Genomic DNA, 26,586 nt, shown 5'->3' on the forward strand with positions numbered 1-26,586 from the left:
CTAAACACCGGACTCATACGCCTTTCGATTGTTACCTGTATTTCACACACTTTTATACACACTGTTATGCTAATTTTTAATTATTCACTACAACTTAAGAATTTTAGAGTTTTAAAGAGTATCTTTATATAATAACAACACAAAAACAAAATAACAACCAAGACTCATTTTCACAGTCTTATTGTTACTAATATCCGTATAAATACAACTTAACCGTTTTATTAAGCACTTTTATATCTGAAGTATCACTTTAAAAATCCGTCTGTACTACGGTAATATAGGATGTCCAACTAGTATCGTATAGCCCACACCACAACACACATTATAAAAGGCGTAATGGTCCGGTGTTTAGAACGTCGCCATGCGTGTCTGCTGAAATTGGCTGCTAGCGTAATTGGCTGCTAGGAAGTGGCTGCTAGAATGCGCTCGGTATTACAAAATGGCGAGAATTGTTCTAACTGGCTAGTAAGCATTTGACGATATGCGTTAATGACGACAACTTGCGAGTGAATTAAAAGTGCAGTTATGCTTGTATTTGAACTTAGAACTTGACTGTATACGATTGAAACCAGACATTGCAGCTTTAATAACAGTGATTTTACACTCAGCGTCTTTCTTGACGTCCTAATGTTTGTAATAGCTCCAACAGGGTTTTAACTCCCAGTAATTTTGTACGTACGAAAAACAATAATATTATTATGAAAGTAAAGCTTAAGAAAATATACACCCAATAATATAAACAATAAAATGTACGCAATATACGCATTATTGGTTAAGTAATTGCTACTATTCAATTGTTGTATCCGAAAAAAAAAGTGACGTATTTATGATGAGTGCCAATGGCCTATTTGACTGGTATCATTGTTCTCTATCATGTCCTATTCATCTAACTTGAGGCGCAAAAACCAGTCTAGTTGGTGATCGCGATTCCCCCTCCCGGATATGACTCGGGGCACCGTAATAAAATGCAGGCAAAATTCCTTCCAACCCTGAGTGAAAGTGTGATCCCACACGTGTGTAGAAGTATGAATGTAATTTATTTCCGAGAGTAGTCCAACCAATGTCTGGTGTATCAGTATATTGGTATGTGCTGTCCTGTCAAATCTGTAATACGCCGATCATTTCCTTCCATTTGTACGGGCGAGATTCAGCTCAGTTGGTAAAGCGCTCGCTTGAATACTTTGGTTGCAGGATCGAATCTCCTCAGTGGACCCATTCACTGATTGGGTTTCTTTTGCCGTCCCAACCAGTGCCATACGACTGGTATTAGCAAAGATCGTGGTATGTGCTGTCCTGTCTGTTGGAAAGTTCATATAAAACATGCCAAGTTCTGGTCTGGGTTTTTACATCGATTAAAATGATGTTTTGTTTAACGACACCACTAGAGCACACTGATTTATTAATCATCGGCTACTGGATGTCAAACATTTGGTAATTTTTACATCGATCATGTCACTAGTGAAAAACATGCCAAGTTCTTTCCATTTTAGAGATGACACAAACATATCGTTTGTGGGTTGGGGGGGGGGGGGGGGGGGGGGGGGGGGGGGGGGCGTATTCGGCGTAGTTCTTTTATAACAAAACCCTTCATCGTGTCGGGAAGTTAGCCATGTCATAACAACGTTAATAGTGAATTCTATTATTATTACTGAACTTTAATACAATAAAACTGTTTTTGCAATAATCACAAAGCATGTACACATAGTCCACTTAAGAAGAGTGGGAGAACTTTTGATAAAGTACGCCAAATTAAGTCGTCTTTAAAATAATAATAATAATAATAATAATAATAATAATAAGATATATATAAAATATTAAATACATGTATATTTTAAAAAACTAATACTTTTTTTTCCCAATGACTACTGAATGTCCTTAAGTTACCAAAACCGCACCCTACCCAAACTTTCCTAACTACACCAACCCGTATATTATATATATATAACACAGTGGCGGCTCTAAGACTGAGAGGTAGTCATGTCGAATACCAGTACCGATTCCAATCCACACTCATTATTCATATCAGACTGGTGATACACGTTCAGTTATATCAGATTTCATGAACGTTCAGTTATTCTTTTCAGACTGGTTATACAATTTCAGTTATGCATATCAGACTGGTTATACACGTTCAATTATTCATATCAAGACTTAATGAACGTTCAGTTATTAATATCAGATTAGTTATACACGTTCAGTTATTCATATCAGACTGGTTAATAAACGTTCAGTTGTTCGTGTAAGACTGGTAATGAAGGTCCAATTATTCATATCAGACTGGTTATGCATGCTAAGTTATTGATTTCAGACTGGTAATGAACGTTCAGTTATTCATTCAGAATCCCTGGAAATGAACCTTCTGTTATTCATATCAAATTGATAATGAACGTTCAGTTATTCATTCACAATCCCTGGAAATGAACCTTCTGTTATTCATATCAAACTGGTAATGAACGTTCAGTTATGCATATCAGAATCACTAGCAATGAAAATTCAGTTACACGTGCTATAATTACGGAGTGTACACGACCAGTTTCGACTTCAAACCAAGATATTTACTATTCACTTGTGGATTACGCTTTAGAAAGCCTTTCAACCATCCGTATTGTGGATAGTTATCTTTGAAAGGAGAGATTCTGTTCGTCGTGTCTAGGATTCGTTTGACTTCAGCCAGCACGCCTGTCCGTGTTATGGGCCTCCCCTTGTGGTAGAGATCGAGGATTTGTGTAGCTAGGGTTGTCTCCTCCTCCGGTGTCAAGACGGGACAGGGGCCGTGGTTTTGTTTGATCAGAGGCAGGTTTTGGTGCAGCGTACTTGGCGGTATTCTATACTTCCGAGCAGTTCTGTGAATCGCCATCTTGTTGTCAATTACGTCACGTATTGCACGTTCCATATCCTCAGGGGTATATTTTTTGTAACACATGGGTCTGTCCCTCTTCATCGTCTGAAAAAAAAAAACAGGAACCAATATATTATTTAATATTAGGGTACTGACAATGATAACTAATACAAAGCCTGGTAAACCTGAAACCCTCGAAGTAATGTGTAAATTTTATTTTTCCAGCAACAGGACAAGGTATTTTGAAATGTTATGGGGTGGGGTGGGGGATAAAAGTAAGATATGAGATTTATGAAATGTAACATAATTGGGTTTTGAAAAAAAAGAGAGAAAAATATGAAATTTCTTTTTAAAAAACTGGAGGTCAAAGGGTGGTCTGGACAAATAAGAGTAAAATAAAGCAAAATAAAAATAATTATATTTTTTGGTAAATTTAAATAAATAAATACGTAAATAAATAAATATATCCTACCAGACCAAACAACCTTCATACACGATACACACGTGACTATGTTCGATTCACAAGATATGGGTTTAACCATCTATACGGGTGGGACGTAGCGCAGTGGTAAAGCGTTCGCTTGATGCGGGGTCGGTCTGGGATCGATCCCCGTTGGTAGGCCCATTGGGCTATTTCTCGTTTCAGCCAGTGCACCACGACTGGTATATCAAAGGCCGTGGTATGTATTACCCTGTCTGTGGGATGGTGCATGTAAAAGATTCCTTGCTGCTAATCAAACAGAGTAGCCCATGAAGTGACGACAGCGGGTTTCCTCTCTCAATATATGTGTGGCCCTTAACCATAAGCCTGACGCCATATAACCGTAATTAAAATGTGTTGAGGGCGTCGTTAAATAAAATGTTTCCTTCCTTCCTTTAACCATCTATAATAAGCCAGTACCGCCCACTAGCAAAGATACATGTGCCCAGTTGTGCTCGGTTAACATTATTTAGCTCAATGTTACATGTCATAAAAATACAAAACATTTTCAGCAGTAATTGAGCATTTGATTAGTAGTGATCGCACATACGTGCACCAAACTATATATAAAATCAGGTCAAATATGTATATTTCAATAATTTAATTTCATTTCAACTTATTTTCGTGCTTATATCCAATTAAGGTTCAAGCATGCAGTCTTTGGCACACACACTTCAGCTATCTGGGTTGTCTGTACAGGATAGTGGGTTAGTGGTTAGTGGTTAGTGAGAGAGAAGAGGGTGTAGTGCTCTTACACCTACCCAATGAGTAGTTAAAACTCGCTTGGGGTGGGAGCCAGTACCGGGCTGTGAACTCAGAACCTACCAGTCTTATGCCAATGGCTTAACCGCATACACTAAGTATATTAACAGCAAAACAACTTTCAAAAACAAACAAATCCCACAACAACATACAAACATCACAGAAAAAACACCCCACAAACCACAAACAAACAATGCAACATATATTTCTATTATAAACAAGGTAAACTTAAATATATGTTATTTGAATTAAAATAGCGCCGATTAAACTGAATATTAAAATAAAATGACTGAAAACTGTTGGGTTTCTATTGGCTGTCAGTATATCATAAAATATCAACGTGTACGTTCGTCTTGAAGACGTCTGGGGTCTTAATTTAATGACTCCTCGTTACATTTGTAAACTACAACTATTTGGAAGGAAAGAAAGGAAATGCTTTATTTAACGACGCACTCAACACATTTTATTTATTGTTATATGGCGTCGGACATATGGTTAATGACTACACAGATATCAAGAGAAAAAACCCGCTGTCTCCACTTCATGGGCTACTCTTTTCGATTGGCAGCAAGGGATCTTTTATATGCACCATCCCAAAGACAGGATAGTACATATCACGGCCTTTGTTACACCAGTTGTGGAGCACTGGTTGAAACGAGAAATAGCCGACGGGAATCGATCCTAGATCGATCGCGCATCAGGCGAGCGCTGCGCCACTGAGCTACGTCCCACCCCAGCTATTTGGTGTCTTAACATATGGACAATATTGCTATCAAATTTTAACGGTAGGGTTTGAATTCCGTTTTTTGCTTTTTTAAAGGCTATTTACGTAGATATTACTAAAATCTTAACTTTTTAGAAGAAAATATATTTGCTCATTAACAATTTAGTTCATTCCCGCCTATTTAACATTAAAAATAGGAAATATGTGCATTGTTCGACTGACAAACGTATTTTGACGTGTAAATTGTAACATTTACAGACGGTCTCCTTTACTTCAAACACAATTGGGGAGTAATAAAGGGGCCTGTATGGGGGTCATGACCTAGTTTTCCGTGATCAAGTGACCTTGGTGTGCAGGTGCGTGACCTTGGTGTGCAGGTGTGTGACCTTGAGCAGGGGCATGACTGGCATACTTGGACAAGTGTGTAACCTTGGGTAGGGTGTGACCGTGACGCGACCTTGGTATACCTGGGCAGGTGTGCGACCTTGATCTGATCTTGGTTTTGGGAGGCAGTGACTTTGATATCCTTGATGTGCAGGTGCGACGTTCGCCTTGAGCAAAGGCACGTCTGTATTTCATCTAACATGTGCAGGCAACTAGCGTTTTCTGTTTGTCTTTCTGGTATAACGTCTATTGTGTTGTTGTTTTTGTCTTGACAGTGGACATACACGTGGGTGTTTTTTTCACATTGTGTTTGTTGTTTTAGTCTAGTTGACTTGACACCCAAAATAATCAATAGCCATAAAAACTACTTCTCGTGCAGAAAACGTTACAGATGTTTGCAGACGGTACGGCCAACTTTTGTGTGTGCGTGTGCGTGTGTGCGTGTAGGGGTATATTTGTTGTATCTGTGAAAATGCCCTTCACTGGTGAATTTGAAAGAATAGTCTGGCAAGCTCGAGCCGTACCACCATTTTTTATACTGTGCCGCGCCTGGTGATCATATGCAAATTGTGAAAAGAACATACTCTGGTATGGTTTGGTTTAAAGTGAGACTTTAATGACGCCAGACAAAATGCGTGTGTTGTGATTTTCATTCATTTGTATTTCTTTTACACATAGTCGACTTTTTCTTTCTTCTCGTCGTTGAGCCATCCATTCATTCGTTTAATAAAGTACAAAGGATGAACGATCAATAGCTTTCTATTCAATCTGTAAACCTTTATTGATAACCATATTACAACTGTCGGTCCACACCCAAAAGAATTTTATTAAGACCACACAGTGTTTATGAAAACACGTAGCCACCAGGTGGACAGAGGTAATAAAACTGCAAAAGAAATACCTATGCGTGCCCGTCTTAAGCAGCAGAATAAATTCTATATTCGCCTTTATGGTATTCACACTGACCGTCAAAGTTTGTTTTTGTTTAGCGACATCACTAGAGCACACTGATTTATTAACCATCGGCTACTGGATGTCAAACATAATTTTGACAGTTTTAGAGAGGAAACCCGCTACATTTTCCCATGAGAAGCAAGGGATCTTTTACATCATCTGATAGCCAGGATAACACATACCATGGCCTTTGGTATTCCAGTCGTGGCGCACTGGCTGGAGCGAGAAATAGCCCAATAGGCCCACCGACGGGGATCGATCCCAAACAGACCGCGCATCAAGCGGTCGTTTTATCAAGGAGATACTGTCGAAATAACAAAACAACAAATCACAAAAACACACTCCACCACTTAACTGTTTTTATTGCATTTAACTTCACAGACGAAGAAGAGTGAAATATATTTGTTGTATCTGTGAAAATGTCCTTCACTGGTGAATTTGAAAGAATAGTCTGGCAAGCTCGAGCCGTACCACCATTTTTTATACTGTGCCGCGCCTGGTGATCATATGCAAATTATGAAAAGAACATACTCTGGTATGGTTTGATTTAAAATGAGACTTTAATGACGCCAGAGAAAATGCGTGTGTTGTGATTTTCATTCATTTGCATTTCTTTGACACATAATCGACTTTTTCTTTCTTCCCGTCGTTGAGTCATTCATTCATTCGTTTAATAATGGAGGAGTACAAAAGGATGAACGATGAATAGCTTTCTATTCAATCAGTAAACCTTTGTTGATAACCATATTACAACTGTCGGTCCACACCCAAAATCATTTTATTAAGACCACACAGAGTTTATGAAAACACGTAGCCACCAGGTGAACAGAGGTAATAAAACTGCAAAAGAAATACGCCTGTAACAATGACAAATAGACATAAATTTTGCTGTACAACATGTATATAAAATAGACACACATTGGATTACATCGAGAGGCCTTAAGAGCAACAGGTGAATGTTATTACTCTTCTTTTCTCTTCGTCATCTTGGCAAGGCGTATCGAGTGGTAAGGCGCTCGCTGGATGCGCGGTCGATGTGCGGTCGATCCCTGTCGTTGGCCCATTGGGCTATTGTTCGTTCCAGCCAGTTCACCACGACAGGTATATCAAAGGTAAGGCGCTCTCTCGATGCGCGGTCGATCCCCGTCGTTGGCCCATTGGGTTATTTTTCGTTCCAGCCAGTTCACCACGACTGGTATATCAAAGGTCGTGATATGTACTGATAAATTATCCCTTGCTGCTAATCGAAAAGAGTAGCCCATGAAGTGGCGCCAGAGGGTTTCCTCTCAATATCTGTGTGGTCCTTAACCATATGTCTGACGTCATATAACCGTAAATAAAGTGTGTTGAGTGCGTCGTTAAATAAAACCTTTCTTCCTTCTTCGTCAGTACTGGAATCATCTGTATCGTCGTCCTCTACTTCGTCCAAATATTCGCTGATCTAGGAACGATACTGATTTAATTTAGAACGAATCTGTGGTCTCACATATTTATAACGATCCACTGACTAGAATTTTCCTCGTGTTGGGGCCTTTGTCAAAGTAATGCATATACGTGAGGAAGCGGGAGTACGTGTCTTTAAATAACTTCCATTGTAAAGTCTTAATGGTTTTTTCGATGGCATTTTGGGACATGCTTTGTGGTCGGTTTCAAGTCCACCAAGAGATGTCCGTAGGGCCTGTGGGTAGCTTCGTCAAACCGTTTGCATGAAATGATGAGTTTTTTCCGGATACATCTGTCGTGCCAACGTCAGAACTTGCTGCTTGTCGATGGGCTTGTTGAACAGCGCCAGGTAATGACAGTTTCTTCTCTGTGCCGGGTCCTTACTGTAACAGAGGTTCTGATTGATGGCAATCACCGAGAGGTTTCTGTGGTGACTTCCTTCCGTAAACAGGTCGGTGATGAGATAATCTTTATTGTCATCCAACACGGTGATATTTCTGACTCTGGGATCCAAATAACGATCGTTTTTCAAATGTTCAAAACTTGCCCCAATGATAGCAAAGAAGGGTTGTAATCGTTTGTTGAGACATGTGATGCGGGGGTGGGGGGTGGGGGGATTTTACCATCCCATAGCAGTTTGTATACCAAAACCGTTTTACCACACGATATGTGTCCCAACACGATCATGGTTAAGGGGTGTAGCAAATTAAGAGGCTGCTGCTGTGGACCCAGAGCCGGAGACGGAGCTGGAGCTGGAGCAGGAGATGGAGCTGGATCTAGTGTTCGTTGTGGTAAAATACGTACATTTTCCCAGTGCCGTATCATGTTCCATGATTTGGAATAAGTCTTTGCACATATGGGACATGACCTTCTATTCATGATATTCGCAATTTCGGGGACATACTGACTCATGATGTTAACTCTTCAATGACGTTGTCTGGCTCATGTGATTCCGTTTATAGTCTATTTGGAAATGCTTCTTCCGTTTCAGGGCTTTCCAACCCATACCACTTTGATGATGATGTTGTTGTTGTTTGTTTGTTGTTGTTGTTGCTTCCGTTTCAGATCGGCCTTGGCTTGCTCTACCACCTGTTGCGTGGGGAGACCATGACCGCACTGGGTGTCGAAGATGTTTTTTGTTCTCTTTTTCTTTCTTCCACGTGGGATCGTAGAATTCTAGACATCGATACACACTGAGCTGACTTTTCCCACCTCGCTGAATTTCATAGTGAGACTCAAGTTTGCATTCTGCTTGCAGCTTGTAGAAGCGGGTCCGCTTATACCACCTAAAACGTCGGGTACATACAAGAACTGACCTACAGGTCATAGAGTCATGCTATTTATAAATAAAAGATTTAAAAGATACAACACACAATTTATTGATAAACAACAGATTCAAAATGTAGTACATAAAATATATGACAAAACATTTATTGCAAAAACATACAGGTGTCTCACACGTATTTGACACATCTAATGTCTGAACACATTGTTCACATGGGGACATCTTGGAGAGAGTCTGTAATGTTCCATCACTGGATCATCCATCTTCTTCCAACGGTAGGCGCGTAGACCACAGCAGAAGCACATGACGGCATCGTGGTTTCCAGTGTAGTAGAAACCGGCCTTGGCGAGTTCCTTTGGTTTTTGACGTAATTGTATGGACCATCGAGCATACGTCAGCATCCGGGCATAGAAATGCCTCATTTCGGGATGATCACAGAACAAGTAACATCTCCAATACCAGTCATACTCATAGGCAGCATCTGGCGGACTCGCGAGTTGCATCTGTTCATTCGTCTTCGTCGTCAGCATCGTAGGAAACATCAGTCAGGAACTGTTTGGTATTCACGGCCAGCATCTGTCTGATTTGTTTTTTTGATTTGTTTTTCAAATTTCTAGTTGGCATCGCGATTTTTCACCCTGTTTAGGGCACTGAGTAGTACTTGATGAATGTCCCGATGCCATATTCTTCTTTCAAACTAAAAAGGAACAAGCCACAAAAATGTGAATATCATCAACCTCTGAAGCAAACTGGATGTAGATCTTGTCTGTAGACTTTTCGGCGAGCGAATGACAATGAAGCCAAAAAGCACCCTTTTTATACGCTGACGGAGGCATCCCAAGGTCAGTCAAAGGACATCGGGACCAGTCCAAGTAGGTCAAGGCCTTCCCAGGGACGTCGAAACCATCCTAAGTCGGTCAGGGACACGGGCGGGCACCTGCACACCAAAGTCACTGCCTTCCAACACCAAGGTTAGACTTACACCAAGGTCACACACCTGCACACCAAGGCTCACGGTCACACACCTCCACACCAAGGTCACACACATCCACACCAAGATCACACGCCTCCACACCAAGGTCACACACCTGCACAACAAGGTAACGAGATTACGGAAAAGTAGGTCATGACCCCATACAGGCCCCTTAATACTACTGTGGAGTTCTGTGTAAGCGACATTCATCTCAGATGTCTCTGCTGACATCATATGATTTTAGACTCAGGAAAAAAAAGAAAAACGGCCAAAAAATGGAAGACTAAACGTGTAAATTTGAACGAAAATTATATAACAGCAAATACAAAGGCTATTACGACACTTGATCTAGAGAAGAAACCCGCAGTCGCCCTAATTGCTACTCCTACCGAACAGGAGCAGGGTCTGAAAATTTATAATAAATAAGCAATTCAATTTTACTTTTTTATTTCAACATATTACAACGTCAAAGAATGAAAATGCAAATTATGAAACCTTAAAGTCATATTTTAAGAGGAAACTGTCGTCTGAAAATCCTATCTAGATTCTCTCGAAGTTTTGTAACAGTTGACATTTGTCTGTAAAATAACAACCACTTTTATGTAATAATTAAATAGCATTCACAAACAATGTCACACTGTACAGTCAGATGTATTCACTGACGTAGGACGCGGAGAGGTGGGGGGGGGGGGGATCTCCCCAGTTTTAGCAGCAGCGATGGGGGTTTTAAAAATATATTTATACATGTATTTTTGGCACCTTCTTACGCCCGTGGTATTGGATCAGTAACAACAATGGTATTGAAAATCGCTCTATGTCTTATTAAATATACCTATAAACGTAAAGTATGAAAAAAATGCTGTCAGCTCTTATTTATAGATAACTATATAGTGATATTTTCGAAACAAGTGAGATATTATTGAAAATATTTCTGAATAGATAGTCAAAAATTGTATTTATTATTATTATTTATTTTTTACTTAGCCTTAATTTCAAGTCTCAAAAGGTTCAGTCTTTATATATATATATATATAAATCAAGATAAAAGTCGTTGTGAGTTCTGTGTGCACTTTTAGCCATAGAGAATTAGTCTTCAGATCATTTATCTAGATCACATACAAGATACAAAAATCGAGGTGGCAGTAACGTAGATATTGGTATCACAATCTATCGCATATTTCCTAATATCGTCAAATATACTGACTTTACGTTTCTGTCTTAAACATGTTTATGATGGTATGAAATGTTACCTCTAGTTGTCGGTAAATCTATATTATATTCAAAACGCATGGGAAATATCATTGCAATTGAAAAAATATATAATAAGAGATTGGACAAAAGTTTGAATTTTTTTTAGTGTAAACATGTATTAACACCGAAAGCCAAAAGTTTGAATTTTTTCATTATTGAGAAACACGCTGAACGGAATTTAAATTGGGTTCTGTCAGATATTTTATCTTTTCTTTCAATGCTTCTATTATTATTATTATTATTATATATTATTATTATTATTATTATAATAAAAACAAATCAGCTAAGACATTATAGCCAAGCAAATCACGTATACAAAACAGATGCTGGGGAAAGTATTAAAATGATTCATTTTACCCAACATTGGTCGTTCCCCACTGGTATTTTGTTGTAAATATTTCATCAGTTATTTTACGTCTGGTGTCAATGCTGCTCATTTTAATACAATTATAAAACAAAATTCAGCTAATACATTATAGCCAGGCAAATCACTTATACACAACCGATAATGGAGAAACTAGACTACTGTAATACAGTGAAACCCCTCAAAACCGGACCCTCACTAAACTGGAATTCCCCCAAAACCGGACGTTTTACACGGTCCCGTGATTTGCGTATCTTTTAACACTAAAATTTACCCGTCTAAACCGGAAAACCCTCTAAACTGAACACCGGACAAACAATTCGGTCCCAATGTGTCAATTTAGTGTAAAACGGCCCCATGAAAACCGAATGACCAAACCACCACCAGTCAATGTGGCGCCACTAATTGCTCCTAATGTCACTCCAGCCGGATTACCTGTCTGCGAACACATAATGTGCACATGCTCGGGTTCGCTATTATCAATGTAATCACAGTTACACGCCCCTAAGTAGGCAAGGTTGGCAACATCTCAATAAACATTTAACAAAGACCCATCGCCAGCGTAGATATTTAATTACACAAGCATTGTGTTGGTTACGATAAGCCGAGTTCGAGTTTGGGTTAGATGTTTTAAGTCACGAAGGTGATTTACGGTCTATATATTCCTTCACAAACATGTAACATGATTTGCTTCAAAGATCGAAAAAAAGAACAATGAATTTAAATCACTGTCTTCCTATCGTGTGAATTTTTTGCTCTTTTAAAAACATTTATTTAGCAAAATAACGAGTAAACAAAAGTAACGTTGGCTTTGCATGGTCAAACAGATGTTAGTAATATTTTATTTTCATATCGATTTTCAACATAACAAAACGACCGGCTAAACGTCGCCGTGTTGAACTATCACACGATTATAAACTTTAAATAATTAAACGTTTCGAAAGTAAAGATTTTTGGGTTAAAAGTTTAGTATCGGAAATTCAGCAGTTGGAGACATTATCAAGAAGCGAGAGGTTTATAAAGCAGAGTTTGCAAAGATCATTAGCAGAAATAAACAATAAGCTGAACTATTTAATGGGGAAGGGAAGCTAGTTACGTAAATGCAGACCCCTGAAAACCGGACACCTCTGAAAACCGGACATTTTACTTGGTGCCATTGATGTCCGGTTTAGAGGGGTTTCACTGTATATTTTACCTAAGAATGCATATTTATCTTAATTTATTTAAATGCGAAAAATAAAGTTTTCGTGACCATACAACAAAATAAAGTTCAAAACATACATTCACAATAAAACACAGAGTGAATATATAAATGTATTGCGGCTTATGATTTTTAATATTCCAGCCACAAGTTCATCGTATTTTAATTTGGTCAAGTATACCATACCAAATATGATATAGTATACAAACAATGATAATTTCTTTTGTTCGCTACATTTTTCCATTAGTAGCAAGGGATTTTTTATATGCACTGTCCCACAGACATGATAGCACATACAACAGCCTTTGATATACCAGTCGTGGTGCACTGGCTGGAACGAGAAATAGCCCAATGAGTCGACCGACGGGGATCGATCCCAAACCGACCGCGCATCAAGCGAGCGCTTTACCACTGGACTACGTAAAGTAAATTTCAGAATTTCACAAATGAAATAACATTAGCTCTAACCAGTTTTTGCCCAGGAAAAAAGGTATGTGTTATCAATTAATGTACATGAGCGGATTTATATTTTTGCTTGTTGGTAATATCATCAGAAACCGAAAAGAATGGTGTTACACCCTGTGATTATACACGTTTCAAATCAAACTAATAAAAAAACGAACGCCATATTTCGTTATTTCCATAATTTTCAACATTTACACGAGCGTACAAACCGTACACTTTTGACCACCCCCCTCCCCCTAAAAGTGTACCTCCCCAAATGAAAAATGTTGATCGACATTTTTCATTTAACAAAAAAAGTGTACGCAGGCCCCTTAATCCCCCCCCCCCCCCCCCCCCCCCCCCCCCCCCCCCGCGTACGGTGTGTACGCTCGTGAAAATGTTGAAAAATTATGGACGGCCCCTAACACAACATATCGATATAGTCTAAATCTATGTACATGAACTCATCCAAGAGATATTTCGAAATATGTGTACAACGATCACAAACAAACTTGAACGTTATAATACACTGTAAGATGACAACACAATGTTAGTATAACAAAACAGCGAGGTTGGTGAGAATTGTTCATATCATTCACACCTTTCAAATCTTTATGAAAGTGAAAGAAAGGGATATTCTTTAATAACATTTCACCACATTTTAAACATTAAACAGAACGAGCGGAACCGGCTTCTGCCACACATGCTACTCCTTTCGAAAAGCAGTAAGTGATCCTTCATATGTACTTTCTCATCGACAGCACGAACACAATTCGGCATTTGTCGCATCAGTCATAAGGCACTGGTGGGAAGGAGAAGACGTGGGGAGAGTTCGAATCCATCAGGTGAGGTCGATCCGGTGATCCACTGCATCGCAGGCGAGCGCCCTACCATTCAGTGACCTACGACGTCTTTTTTATGAACTCCTCACGGACTTGCGGGTTCCTCCTGAGAAACTTAGCCAGCCACCGGTAAGTAGGGCCATTCTTCCGGAATTTATGAGGTCTTTCACTGGCATCGACAATCTTTTTGGCCTCGTGACATATGTCCATCCGGGTCAAGGGACACGCCTGCAGATGACGTTCAATTATCAGGTGAGCCAGGCCGGACTCTTCGTCCTTGGACAGAACGGGGCCATTTCCCGACACGCCAGGAATTATGGGAAGCTTGGATTCTAGAGTACTTTCTGGGATGCTGAACATAAGGCCGGCTCTGCGAATACTCATCCGTTTGTTGACAACTGCGTTTATCGCCAGATTCATGCGCTCTTCGGTATAACACTTGTATTGTGAACGATATTTCCTTTTAACACCCCAAAACACATCCTGCAAAACATAATATATAACTATGTGAAAACACATGGGTGGCTTGTATTACAAATAAAAACAAATTTGTCAACACCAAAAGACTATGTAAATACTGTCATAGGCTTACTTGTTTATTTTCATTCTCAGTCGAAAACCAAACTTCGCCAGTTTGATACTAGTCTACGACATATAGGCAACATGTTTTAAGCTCACCAAAGAAATATTATTTGTAAAAGTATATCTTTCACACCACATAATGAATTCGATTAGATGGTTATAGGGACAATTATGATAAAATATCAAGGAAATAGTATTGTACTGTTAAACTGTTTTTGCTCGAGTCATCTGTTTGTACTCAAATCTATCAAGTTGTTGATCGTCTAATTATTCATTGTATAAGATTTCATAAAGACTGGAATATAGTCAACGATCGGGAACGTTGTCGGACTCAAAAAAGAAAAAAAAAAGAATTGGGAGTCCATGAAATCGACGATAGACGTCAATGTCCATACTACTTTCTTCGCAACTCGACAGTGTCGGGGTATTCATTAGGTTCAAATAGACACAATGCCTTGGTTTTAGTTATCTCAAAACTAAAAAAAAAAAGAGAAAAGGAAACAGGCGTGAGTTTGGGTACAGAACAAACAGCAAACAACTCCCAAAGTTGTAATAACATTTATTAAACAAATGTAACTCAAACATTAACTTTGCTGATATTTTTTTTTCCCTTTTTTTGGACACCAGTTTCACAAGTTATAACCATTAATTTAGTGCCTAGGGCTTACGAATACCCGTCGATTATAATTATCAATATAATCTTATTTAACTTAAACGTAACATGAATATATACAAATTGTTTTATAAATAAACTCTGTTCATAAAACTTATTAACATCATTAGAATACTAACATCAGCTGCTTTACAACTAACATCAGACGCTGACACCAACAAACGTTTTCTTTGGAACTACGGGATGCCGTCTCAAGAAACACCGCAACCACCCATACAGTCTTCGCCCTCCACGAAACGGATTGTCTCTCCCAGACGGCAGCAGCATCTCGTCTAACTTGGCAACCACTTCTTCCTTGGTGACGCGCCGTCCTTCCTGGGATCTCTGGACGAAGAACAGAGCAAGATGTTCTTCCTCTTCCCCGGAGAGGAACGAGCAGGCCTTGGGGTTGCTCACCAGCGGCAGTTTCATCAACATGGTGCTCCGCGGGATGTTGTACAGCCTGCAGGCCTGCACGGTGTTCATCGACTTGTTACGAATGGCCGCGATGGCTGCGTTCAGGTCCTCGGCGGAGTATTTCTTAGTCCTGAACGAGTTCATCTACAAAGAAGAAGTCGCAACTTGTGATTTTCTTCAACTAAAACTATAGGCGTTTAGTGAATTTTGAGACCATTTTCACATTAGTCCAAGGTGTCAATCTTGTAAAGTAAAATGAATAAAACACCACCACCAACAACACAAGACTAGCCCATCGTATCTCTATCCAAGAAAAAAGTATTTAAAACCGGGGCGTGTACATACACCCCCCCCCCCACCACACACACGTTCAAAGCTAATCTTCCTCTTTTTAAAATATATTTTCCGCGCGAGCATGATCCGAACCCATCTAGAAACTTCGCTCGGCAGTCTAGACCACCACCCCCATACCTCCTCCACAAGCCCATTTAACTACTAGTATTACCATATTCTAAACAAATTATTAATAGATGCTGCTGCTACGAACTGCCAGAACCTCAAGAACAAAAATATATTTTTAACAATGTCCCACATAAAAAAGTTAAATTATTTAAACTTCAAACCAGAATACAAAAAACGTCCAGAGTACAAAAACGTATCTTTATATAATGTTATGGGTCTTGGGACATGCCAGTTTGTTCAGAGCATCTTTATTAGTTGTCCAAAAGAACATAACAGGAATCTGTTAGTTACTAATCACATCCAGTAGAAACTATTTCTCTTGCTCTTGATAATTATATTTAGTTAAATCTGTCCATCTTAACTGTTTTCGCCGTCAGCGTGGTACAGTTTTTAATTTATAACAAGAAACATATCTCGAATTGAAATATTACTTTCCCATTCCTATTGTCTTGTATTTCTTCTTTGTTGAGTTAATGAACAATTGTTTTGATGATATTTTCCTTAAACAATTCAAAGAGATGCGGAATGGCCGTACCACCTTTGTGTGTGTGTGTGTGTGTGTGTGTGTGTGTGTGTGTGTGTGTGTGTGTGTGTGGATTATATTTGTTGTATCTGTGAAAATATACTTCACAGGTGAATTTGAAAAGAGAGTCTGGCAACCTCAAGCCGTACCACTATTTTTACACTGTGCCGCCCTTGGTAACTTCTCTTGGATATCGAAGAACGTTTTGCATACTTGTTTTACTATGTTCAGAGTACAAAGGAAGAAAGGGCACAACTCTTAAATACAATGTATATATACAAAGGCGTATGGGATGGTGTGTGAAGAGGGATGGTGTGTGAAGAGGGTCTGAGGGGACTGCCCATGAACATCGGAGCTGGGCAGAGCAACAATAGAGGGACACACCCTTCGGTACCCACCCCTCCGGTTCACCAATGTTAAATTCCTTCCGACAACCCTGCTACCGCTGTATTCATTAGTGTTTTCAAACTAATGTTCAATTTGGTTATTTTATGCTATATGTAATGCTTATGTGGAAATCAGGGTACCGTAACAAGAAGTTTGTTTTGTTTAACGACACCACTAGAGGATATTGATGAATTAATCATCGGCTGTTGAATGTCAAACATATGGTCATTTTGTCAGTCACAGAGAGAAAACCCGCTACATTTTTCCATTAGTAGCAAGGGATATTTTATATGCACCAAATCACAGACTGGACAGCACATGCCACGACCTTTGATATACCCATCTTGGTGCACTGGCTGGAACGAGGAATAGCCCAATGGGCCCACCGACGGGGATCGATCCTAGACCGACCGCACATCAGGCGTGCTCTTTACCACTGGGCTACGTCCCGCCCCGGTCATATTCCTTGCAACTTCCTCCATAGCTATATATCAAAATATGATACATTCTCCAGTGTGAAATACAAGAAAAACACCACACATGAAGTTAACAATAATACTTTATTAGTTATATATACATGTATATCAAACGAAGTATTCATACAAAATGATACTCGTTTAATTTAAAGACCAGTTCACATAGCATGCACATTATAAGTAAATAAAACATGCAGGTATGCAGCTCACGTAATGCAATGTAATACAGAAACGTGCATCAATCTAATGGTCTCCTTCGTAAACAAATATAAATATTTGGACAAAACATGTTGTCTAACTAGCAAACTGCCAGTTTAATTACAAGGAAAACGAGGCATAAAAGATTCTTATCACAAGTAAACCATTATTTCATTTACTTGAAACAGAAAGCCACAAAACATGACCTAGATGTTATTCCATGTAACCGAATCTTGAGACTACAATGACGTGTTTACAGAGATCAGCTTGAAACAATATTTATATTGTGAGAAAAAAATATTTAAAAAAAAATGGGAAAACACAGAACTGTAAGAAATAAGGCAGCTTAGTCCTAACAGCCAAGGCAATCGCATTATATTCCACTCACATAATTTTAACAGACACACCCAAACTGGGATTCAAGCCGAACAATTGTTAACAGGTATTCTGAGAGTATTGCTTAAGCAATACATGTCCCCTACCGAAACCAAACAAATTTCCGTTTTTCCTAAGTTCAAGGAGGAACTCTAAGCAATGGGTAAATAGCCATGAAAGTCAAACTTGATCTGTAACAGTAACATTACATAAAGTTCAAGAGCCTTAACTCTGTCAAAAATTGGTAAATCGCCATGAAAGCTATATACAAAATTTCATCTCAATATCTTGAGGCATTGCGAAAAAAAAGAGGAGAGAAAACAAAAAAGTCCGGAAAACGTTATGTGCGACATACGGATACACAGACAGAAAGACAGCGACGAAACCAGTTGGAGCGGTAGAAGACTAATAAATTAAAGATTCTTTTGTGGTTCGGTATAATAGCTTTAATTTTATTATTATCATTATTATAATTATTATTAATAATCCTCATCAGACCTAAATTACTATTCCTGTTTCTTTTGTTGTTCAGTATCAGCTATCACACTCAATTCCTTTCTAGCAGGGCGACCAACTTTCCGGAATTTTCCGGAAAATCTGGAATTTTTAACCCATATCCGGAATTCCGGAATTAATGCGAAATATCCGGAATTTTTTTCCAAATTCGCTATCATTATTTTTTTTGGAAGCAACCATTTCTGAATATATTTTTAATGTTCTATATTTTTAAATCCCGAGTTTATTAAACAGAGTTTATCATTCTGCATTTTCCATTGCAACCTGAACTTGGTATTACAGGGCCGTAGCTAGCATGGGGGCAAGTGGGGCAGTCCACCCCCCCCCCCCCCCCCAAAAAAAAAAATCAAAAAAAAATCGGAAAGCATTATAGAAACTTAAAGAAAAGGAGTTTTAGACTATTAACTTCTCAGTTGCCCCACCCCACCCCCAAACAAAACATCCTAGCTACGGCCCTGTATTATCGACTGTTTCGTGCTATTACTAAGACGTTTGTCTATTGGCTGTATTTGTCAACAGCCGACCAATGAAAATGTTTTTTGACAATCGAGTAAACTGAAGCCATATATGAAATTTGTCTCACTTGTTATGTAGTTTATGCATTCATTTTAAAGATATGTCAAATATTATATGGTAATTACTACGGGGCAGACATCGGTTCTGTGGCGATGCATGCAACTTCGTCACGGTGTGTAAAAACATCAACATATAACAGAACACTTGCGATCGTACGAAAATAAAAGAAACGGATTCACAATTCTCTTCTTAAGTTCTTTTCGTATGCTTTCACGTGCAACATTTCACTAAATACTATTTGGCTACCAGTAATCTGTGACACATTCATGGCATTAATCTTAATTAATTATTAATTAATATACCTACCGATCTTGTTTTATTCAATAAGTTAAACTATAACCAATGTAAATTTGTACAAATCATTGTAAGATTTTGCCGCGAAAAGTGCTAATAGTAAATTGTAATGTAAGCGTAATGCAGAAAGATAGGCAGTCTATCGTCCCCGATTCAGTTAACCACAAATTAGTTTGACCCCACTGATGAAATAGTGCAAATGTAGCAATGTACCTACATAAAAATAACATTGGTCCCAAGTTTGTCACTTTATTACTAATCTGTAGGTGGGAGTGAAACTGTACTACACTATTTGCTAATAAATTGGGGCTTTTAAGGGGGGGGGGGGGGGGGGGGTGTGATGATGATTTTTGATGTTTGGTGTATGTGTGTGTGTGATAATGCTGTTAATTGCTGTACTAGGTATAGTAACTTTATTTACACTGATGAATATATTTAGCATGTTTCACAAGACAAGCCATGATTAAGGGCTATGATTATTGTTATTGTATCTCTTTGGTTGTTGTTATTTTTAAATATGTCAAATATGGCGCTGTTTAAATTATCTTTTATGTTTTTGAAAATGGCGTTTTTGCGTGCTTTAAACTATTGTTTTGAAAGGGGCGTTCGCACGCTTACAAATGAAAATACCAGGAAATTCCGGGAAAATATTTCCATTCGGTTGGTCGCCCTGAGTTTGTCACGGTATTACAATTAATACGGTACGACGGCTGTAAAAGACAATTAGGTCGACTAATGACTTTAGTTCATCATTTTTTATTAGCCCACTCAAACGAGCTGTTGGCGTCAAACTTAACAGCCCAAACGGGGGCGGGATCCGGTTGAACGCTTGCCTGAGTGGCTTTGGCTGTACTCTCGAATCCCATTGGTGGTGCCATTCTCCAACTGGGGTTTCCCCGTCCAAAGTGTCCCATGATTCGTATACCAAAGGCTGCCATGCGTGCTATCCTGTGTGTGGGAAAGTGCATATCAAAGATCCTTTGATGCTAAAAAAAAATAAATGTAGCTGTGTTTTCTTTAAGACTTTTTAGTTAGTTTCAATCTTAACGATTCGATCATTAACTATATGGCTGGAAACCTGTAACGAGTGATCGTGGGAAAATGCAATCTGTATTGTTATGTACAACCAATAATCAAACAAAGACTGGTAGTAAGTATTGTGTTTTGTGATAAAGGAGTGTTCTCATTACGTGATTAGTCGCACCGACTTGTCGCATGTGTTCGAATCGTACTGTGTGAACACCCAAGTCATGCCGTAGAACATGTCCTACTTGTCACGACAGGCCGGTGCGACAAATCGCATAATGAGAACGCCGCTCCAGGGGCGTAGGCTAGGGGGGTTCGGAGGGTTCCGATCGGACGAACCCCCCCCCCCCCCCCCCCCGCTGAAGCAAATGGTCCGCTTTCAGAACTAAAACATACAGGTTTATACATACCCCCCAGGTCCAGATCACGCTACGCCCCTGCGCTTAACTCAGGTGTACGGTAATGTATTTCTGCAGTTAAGACAATCAGAATTGCAATCCAACAGCTTCGTAAATATCAAATGCAATACACTTAAAATATGGTTGGTTAACAGTCTGTATCCTGTTTTAATAACTCTTCTTCTTCACAAATGCATCCTGAACTTGCGGATTCCGCCTCAAAAATCTTCCCAACCAGCGGTAGCCTGGACAGTTATTCCGGAACGGATTTGGCCTACCCGTGGCTTCAATAACCTTTTTGGCCTCGGCAAGTATTCCCATCCGAGTTAAGGGCTGTCCCTGCCTGTATTGCTCAATGATAAACTTGGCCAGCCTCGATTCTTCCTCCTTCGTAAGGACCGGGGCATTACCATTGGTGCTAGGTACAAAGGGAAGCTTGGACTCGAGAGTACTTTCCGGGATATGAAATAGGTCGCTGGCCTTGCGGAGGCCCATCCTCTTGTTGACCACGGCATCTATGGCCATGTTCATATCTTCCTCGGTGTAACACTTGTACTGGGCAGGTCGCCGCGTCCTCTGAAGCACCGAAAACGGATCCTAAAAAACACAAGGCGTAAACTGAACTGAACTGAACTTTATTTACACTCTGGCAGTAATTCAACGGCTTATGTACACACGTGCGAATTTAACTCGATTGCGACTAACTGGTGAACTGAAATAATAGAGGCCGAATTAAACTTGATTGACACTAACTGGTGAACTGAAATAATAGAGGCTGAATTAAACTTGATTGCCACTAACTGGTGAACTGAAAGAATAGAGGCCGAATTAAACTTGGTTGCCACTAACTGGTGAACTGAAATAATAGAGGCCGAATTGAACTTGATTGCCACTAACTGGTGAACTGAAATAATACAGGCCGAATTAAACTTGATTGCCACTAACTTGTGAACTGAAATAATACAGGCCGAATTAAACTTGTTTGACACTAACTGGTGAACTGAAATAATACAGGCCGAATTAAACTTGATTGCCACTAACTGGTGAACTGAAATAATACAGGCCGAATTTAACTTGATTGCCACTAACTCGTGAACTGAAATAATACAGGCCGAATTAACTCGATTGCTACTAACTGGTGAACTGAAATAATACAGGCCGAATTAACTCGATTGCTACTAACTCGTGAACTGAAATAATACAGGCCGAATTAAACTTGATTGCCACTAACTAGTGAACTGAAATAATACAGGCCGAATTTAACTTGATTGCCACTAACTAGTGAACTGAAATAATACAGGCCGAATTTAACTTGATTGCCACTAACTCGTGAACTGAAATAATACAGGCCGAATTAACTCGATTGCTACTAACTGGTGAACTGAAATAATACAGGCCGAATTAACTCGATTGCTACTAACTCGTGAACTGAAATAATACAGGCCGAATTAACTCGATTGCTACTAACTGGTGAATTGAAATAATACATGCCAAACTAAACTTGATTGTCACCAACTGGTGAACTGAAATAATACAGGCCGAATTACACTTGATTGCCACTAACTGGTGAACTGAAATAATACAGGCCGAATTACACTTGATTGCCACTAACTGGTGAACTGAAATAATACAGGCGGACACGTTAAAAGTACTATTATCCTGTTCAATTATTTAGACCCAAAGTTTTTTGCAAATGTTACGTTTATTTCCTATTCGATATTTGTTTTCTTTGCATTTACATGAAAACAAACCCAAACCCCGACAGGTTTTATATACAAATCATCATATAAAATGCACGAAGTTGACTTAATTCCACTTTTTAAAAATCTCTGTGTCGTTTGAATGCACGTTATTTCGCCTATAAATAACTACGGTCATTTGCATATCAAAAGCATCATTCTATAGTGCGTTTCAAACTAATGTTCGGTTCTATCGTCCTATCCGCACAAATCGTAGTATGACCTATATTTAAGAAAATATCTGTAAACATGAAGCAGGCGCGGATTCAGGCGCGGAGTTCAAGTGACAAAACCTCAGTTTGAAAAAAAAAATATGTATCAAATATTATAATTATATTGTGGAATACACAAGCGCGCGCGCTGAAGGGAGAGACAGACAGACAGAGAGAGAGAGAGAGACAGAGAGAGAGAGAGAGAGAGAGAGAGAGAGAGAGAGAGAGAGAGAGAGAGAGAGAGAGAGAGAGAGAGAGAGAGAGAGAGAGAGACGTCATTTGTGTAACGACCCACTCAACATATTTTAATCTATGGTTATATGGTTATAGGGAGAGAGAGAGAAGAATATGGTATGCATGCGATTGGTGGAGGTGTGACCCTCTGCACAACCCCAACCCCACTTAAGGCTTCTTTTGTATATGGAGCGGGACGTAGCTCAGAGGTAAAGCGTTCGCTCATGGTAGGTCGACTGATCGATCCCACATGGTGGACCCATTGGGTTGTGTCTAGTTCCAGCCTGTGCACCACAACTGATGTATAAAGGCTGTGGTATGTGCTATCCTGTCTATGGGATGGTGCATATAAAACGTCCCTTATTGCTTATCAAAATTGCTTATCGGAAACAGTGGCCCATGTGGCGGTAGCGAGTTTCTTTCTCACTGTCATAATGCTCCTTAACCGTTTTGTCTGACGCCACATAAACGTATATCAAATGCGTTGAGTGTGTCGTTAAATAAACATTTCTCTCGTATGTATGTGTAGTCTATATGCATTTCTAGTCGATTAGTTTATAGGTTGTTAGGTTGTTTGATAGTGAATGATATGGAAATAAATTGTTTTTGGTGTTAAAGAGTTCATGAATACATTAAAGTAATACTCCTGATGGGTATGGAGAAATAACTTAATCAGTCGACGAACTCATTTCTTCATCACTATCTTCGTTAAGGGGGACTATCACAGGGGGTATTTTATTTCTTATAAAACTATTTTGTTTTCTAAAATCTTCTTCGATCTTTATTACATGTTTAACTGCGTCAGAGAAGTGTGTAGGTGTGACAGAGTTCAATGCATGTGCAAGTTCTCTCCGCACCGTGGTCATTTTACCATCATTATGACGAGCTATGTGCCCTTTGACTTGACTCCAGATCAGTTCTATCGGATTGAGTTCAGAATGTCTTGGCGGCAGTCTTAGACACAAGTGCCCATGGCGTTCAGCAATATCATCAGTAACAAATTGCTTTGCACATTTGTTACTTTTCACAAGTTCATAAAGAACTGGCTTTGTCATGTTACTCTCAAAAGGTATATTTTTGTTTCGTAGCCACGACTGAATTTCTTCCTTTTTAGCGTTTAGTGCAGGACATCGTGTAATCTCAGTTAATTTGTTGTGGTAGCTTGCGTTATCCATGACGATAACAGAAGGTTCTGGTAGAGAAGGCATAAGTTGTTCTTCAAACCATTTGATGAAATTGTCAAACCCCAGCCCCTAGCACCACCCTAAATACTATATATATATATATATATATATATATATATATATATATATATATATATATATATATATATATATATACGTATGAGTTCCCAATTTAGAGGCAAATTAAATAACATTTTTATTATTATTTGATGTTGGTGGCCTTTGACATTTTATCCCCCCCCCCCCCCCCCAGTCTTCTGGGTCCGGCCCTGCATTAAATTTATTTATAAATTTGGAAAGCACATTCCTGCGGTGTGTGAGGTGATTTGTGTTTATTACTGTGATACACCTCAGTTGTGTTAGGTTAGGTATGGTATGCTAATATATATTTGATATAATAAAATAAAAATACATAATACATTAGCTAAATTTATTAAATATAATGCACCTACAAGAAAGGGTTACATGTTCTGTTTGTTTACATCTATGTTTAACGGAAAGATTAGACAATGCTGTTACACACTGCAAAACAATAATAACCTTGATTTAGTGAAACAAGCTATAATGGCCTTCACGTAGCCTCAGATCCCAATGTTTTGATATGCAAATGACCTTAGTTATTTATAGGCGAATTAACGTGCATTCAAACGACATAGAGATTTTTAAAAAGTGGAATTAAGTCAACTTTGTGCATTTTATATGATGATTTGTATATAAAACCTGTCGGGGTTTGGGTTTGTTTTCATGTAAATGCAAAGAAAACAAATATCGAATAGGAAATAAACGTAACATTTGCAAAAAACTTTGGGTCTAAATAATTGAACAGGATAATAGTATGTACTACACGTAAAACAAAGCAACATATCGTATTCCAATACAGAAAACAATGCAGGTGCTGTGTCGATAACGGATGTCCTCATCTCCACAGATATGCAGTGCCATACCCAACACAAAACCTAAGACCTAGGCCTACGATCAGCCAGCCATCTTTCGCTAAACGTTTGCAAACTATTTTCAATGGTTCCCTAAGTGATCGTTGAGTTTAATTCAAGCGTTATCGATAACGACTGGCTAAACTTACCTCAGAGCAAAGTAATGTCTCCCTTAGCTAGATAAAACAAGAAAAAAAGAGAGTACTTTCAAATGAAAAGATTGTTTGCGTATTTTTCGGTGTGTGTGAGGGGGGGGGGGGGGGGGGGGGGGTCGTCGTCACCTGCCTACTGCCACACTCCTGGTTGTAATACAACACTAAAGTAAATACTACTGATTACCGAAGAGTTGAGAAATGACTACATTTATAGTCCTTCCTACAGAAAACGCCTTTTTTCATACTATGAATTTACTACAATTTATTATATTCTGAGTCGATTATTTTCTAAATTGCACACAAAAATGTTATGTTTTTGTTATTTCCAAACCACTTCAACTTTTCTTTTTACGTCATACCAAACTGAAATTATTTACAAAACAAACACCAACAACAAAAAAAACCCAAACAAACAAAAACAACATTTTTGTAAGAGGATGGAGCGAACTATAGGTCTGATGTTTGTTGTGATGTTTGTAAGACAAATCGGCATGAATACAATAAATCAAAAACGGGTCTCAGCCACCCATAACACACGTTTTTGGCGTAGTCTGACAGATGTCCCCATGAGGAAATTGCAATTGACGGTTAGTCCCCGAATGCGTAATTAGTTTGTTTGTATATTAATACAAACTGTTACATTAGTGTCGGGCCGGGTGGGTAAGGTCGCTGGTTGTCAAATGTCAAGCGAATTGGTGCAGTAGGTTCGAATCCTACCAGTTTACACTTTGTGCTTTCAAATGTCTACGCATTGTATTGAACTATATAGTTTTAAAGCATATTCACCATTTCGCGTTAAACAAACATGTGTAGTTCAAATAGATGACTTTGTTAGCGAGTAGCATCAACCTCTTGGCCGTTAGTGTACATGTGTGAATCATCTATTACAAGATGCTGGAGAGGATGGTGTTTTCTTTGGTGTGTTTGTTTTCTTTGTTCGTTTGTTTTATTTTATTGGTTTCTTTTTTTACAAACATATAATTTTTACACGACTAAAGTTCCATTACGTAATGTCTTTTCTCTCATTCAACAACAATTCAAAACAACTAGTACCCATACCAAGAGTTAATGTCCAGAGGCGGATCTAGGGGAGAGGGAGCCCGGGCCCCCCTAAATTTTGCGATAGTTATAATTTTATTATATATTAATTTTCATTTTTTTTTACGATCCCCCTCCAAACCTCCCTGAAAGTTCCCTTGGCATTTCACCTGTCACTGCCCCCCCCCCCTCTTTAGATGGATTTTCTGGATCCGCCACCGATGTCTGTTTTAAAATGTGTTGTGTCATTCACTACTTACTCG

At 38.9% G+C, this 26,586-nt stretch overlaps 1 protein-coding gene across 4 annotated transcripts in view; it reads right to left on the minus strand.

Annotated features, from left to right (window-relative positions):
- Window positions 1-1,645: 1,645 nt before the first annotated feature.
- The window catches only part of LOC121383439, a 77,651-nt gene continuing 52,710 nt past the window's right edge, over window positions 1,646-26,586 (minus strand). Inside the window, exons 4-5 of one of the 4 annotated variants that reach the window (XM_041513474.1) lie at window positions 15,322-15,742; window positions 14,292-14,430 (exon numbers count right to left, since the gene is read on the minus strand). In XM_041513474.1, coding sequence (XP_041369408.1) covers window positions 15,344-15,742 — 399 coding nt within the window. In that variant the 3' untranslated portion in view covers window positions 14,292-14,430; window positions 15,322-15,343. Of the gene's footprint in view, window positions 2,945-13,505; window positions 14,431-15,321; window positions 15,743-19,740; window positions 21,427-26,586 lie in introns of those variants that run through there. The other 3 variants (XM_041513468.1, XM_041513471.1, XM_041513469.1) reach the window with 3 other exon arrangements.

Source organism: Gigantopelta aegis, chromosome 10, assembly GCF_016097555.1.
Source record: "Gigantopelta aegis isolate Gae_Host chromosome 10, Gae_host_genome, whole genome shotgun sequence".
Classification (NCBI taxonomy): Eukaryota; Metazoa; Mollusca; class Gastropoda; order Neomphalida; family Peltospiridae; genus Gigantopelta; species Gigantopelta aegis.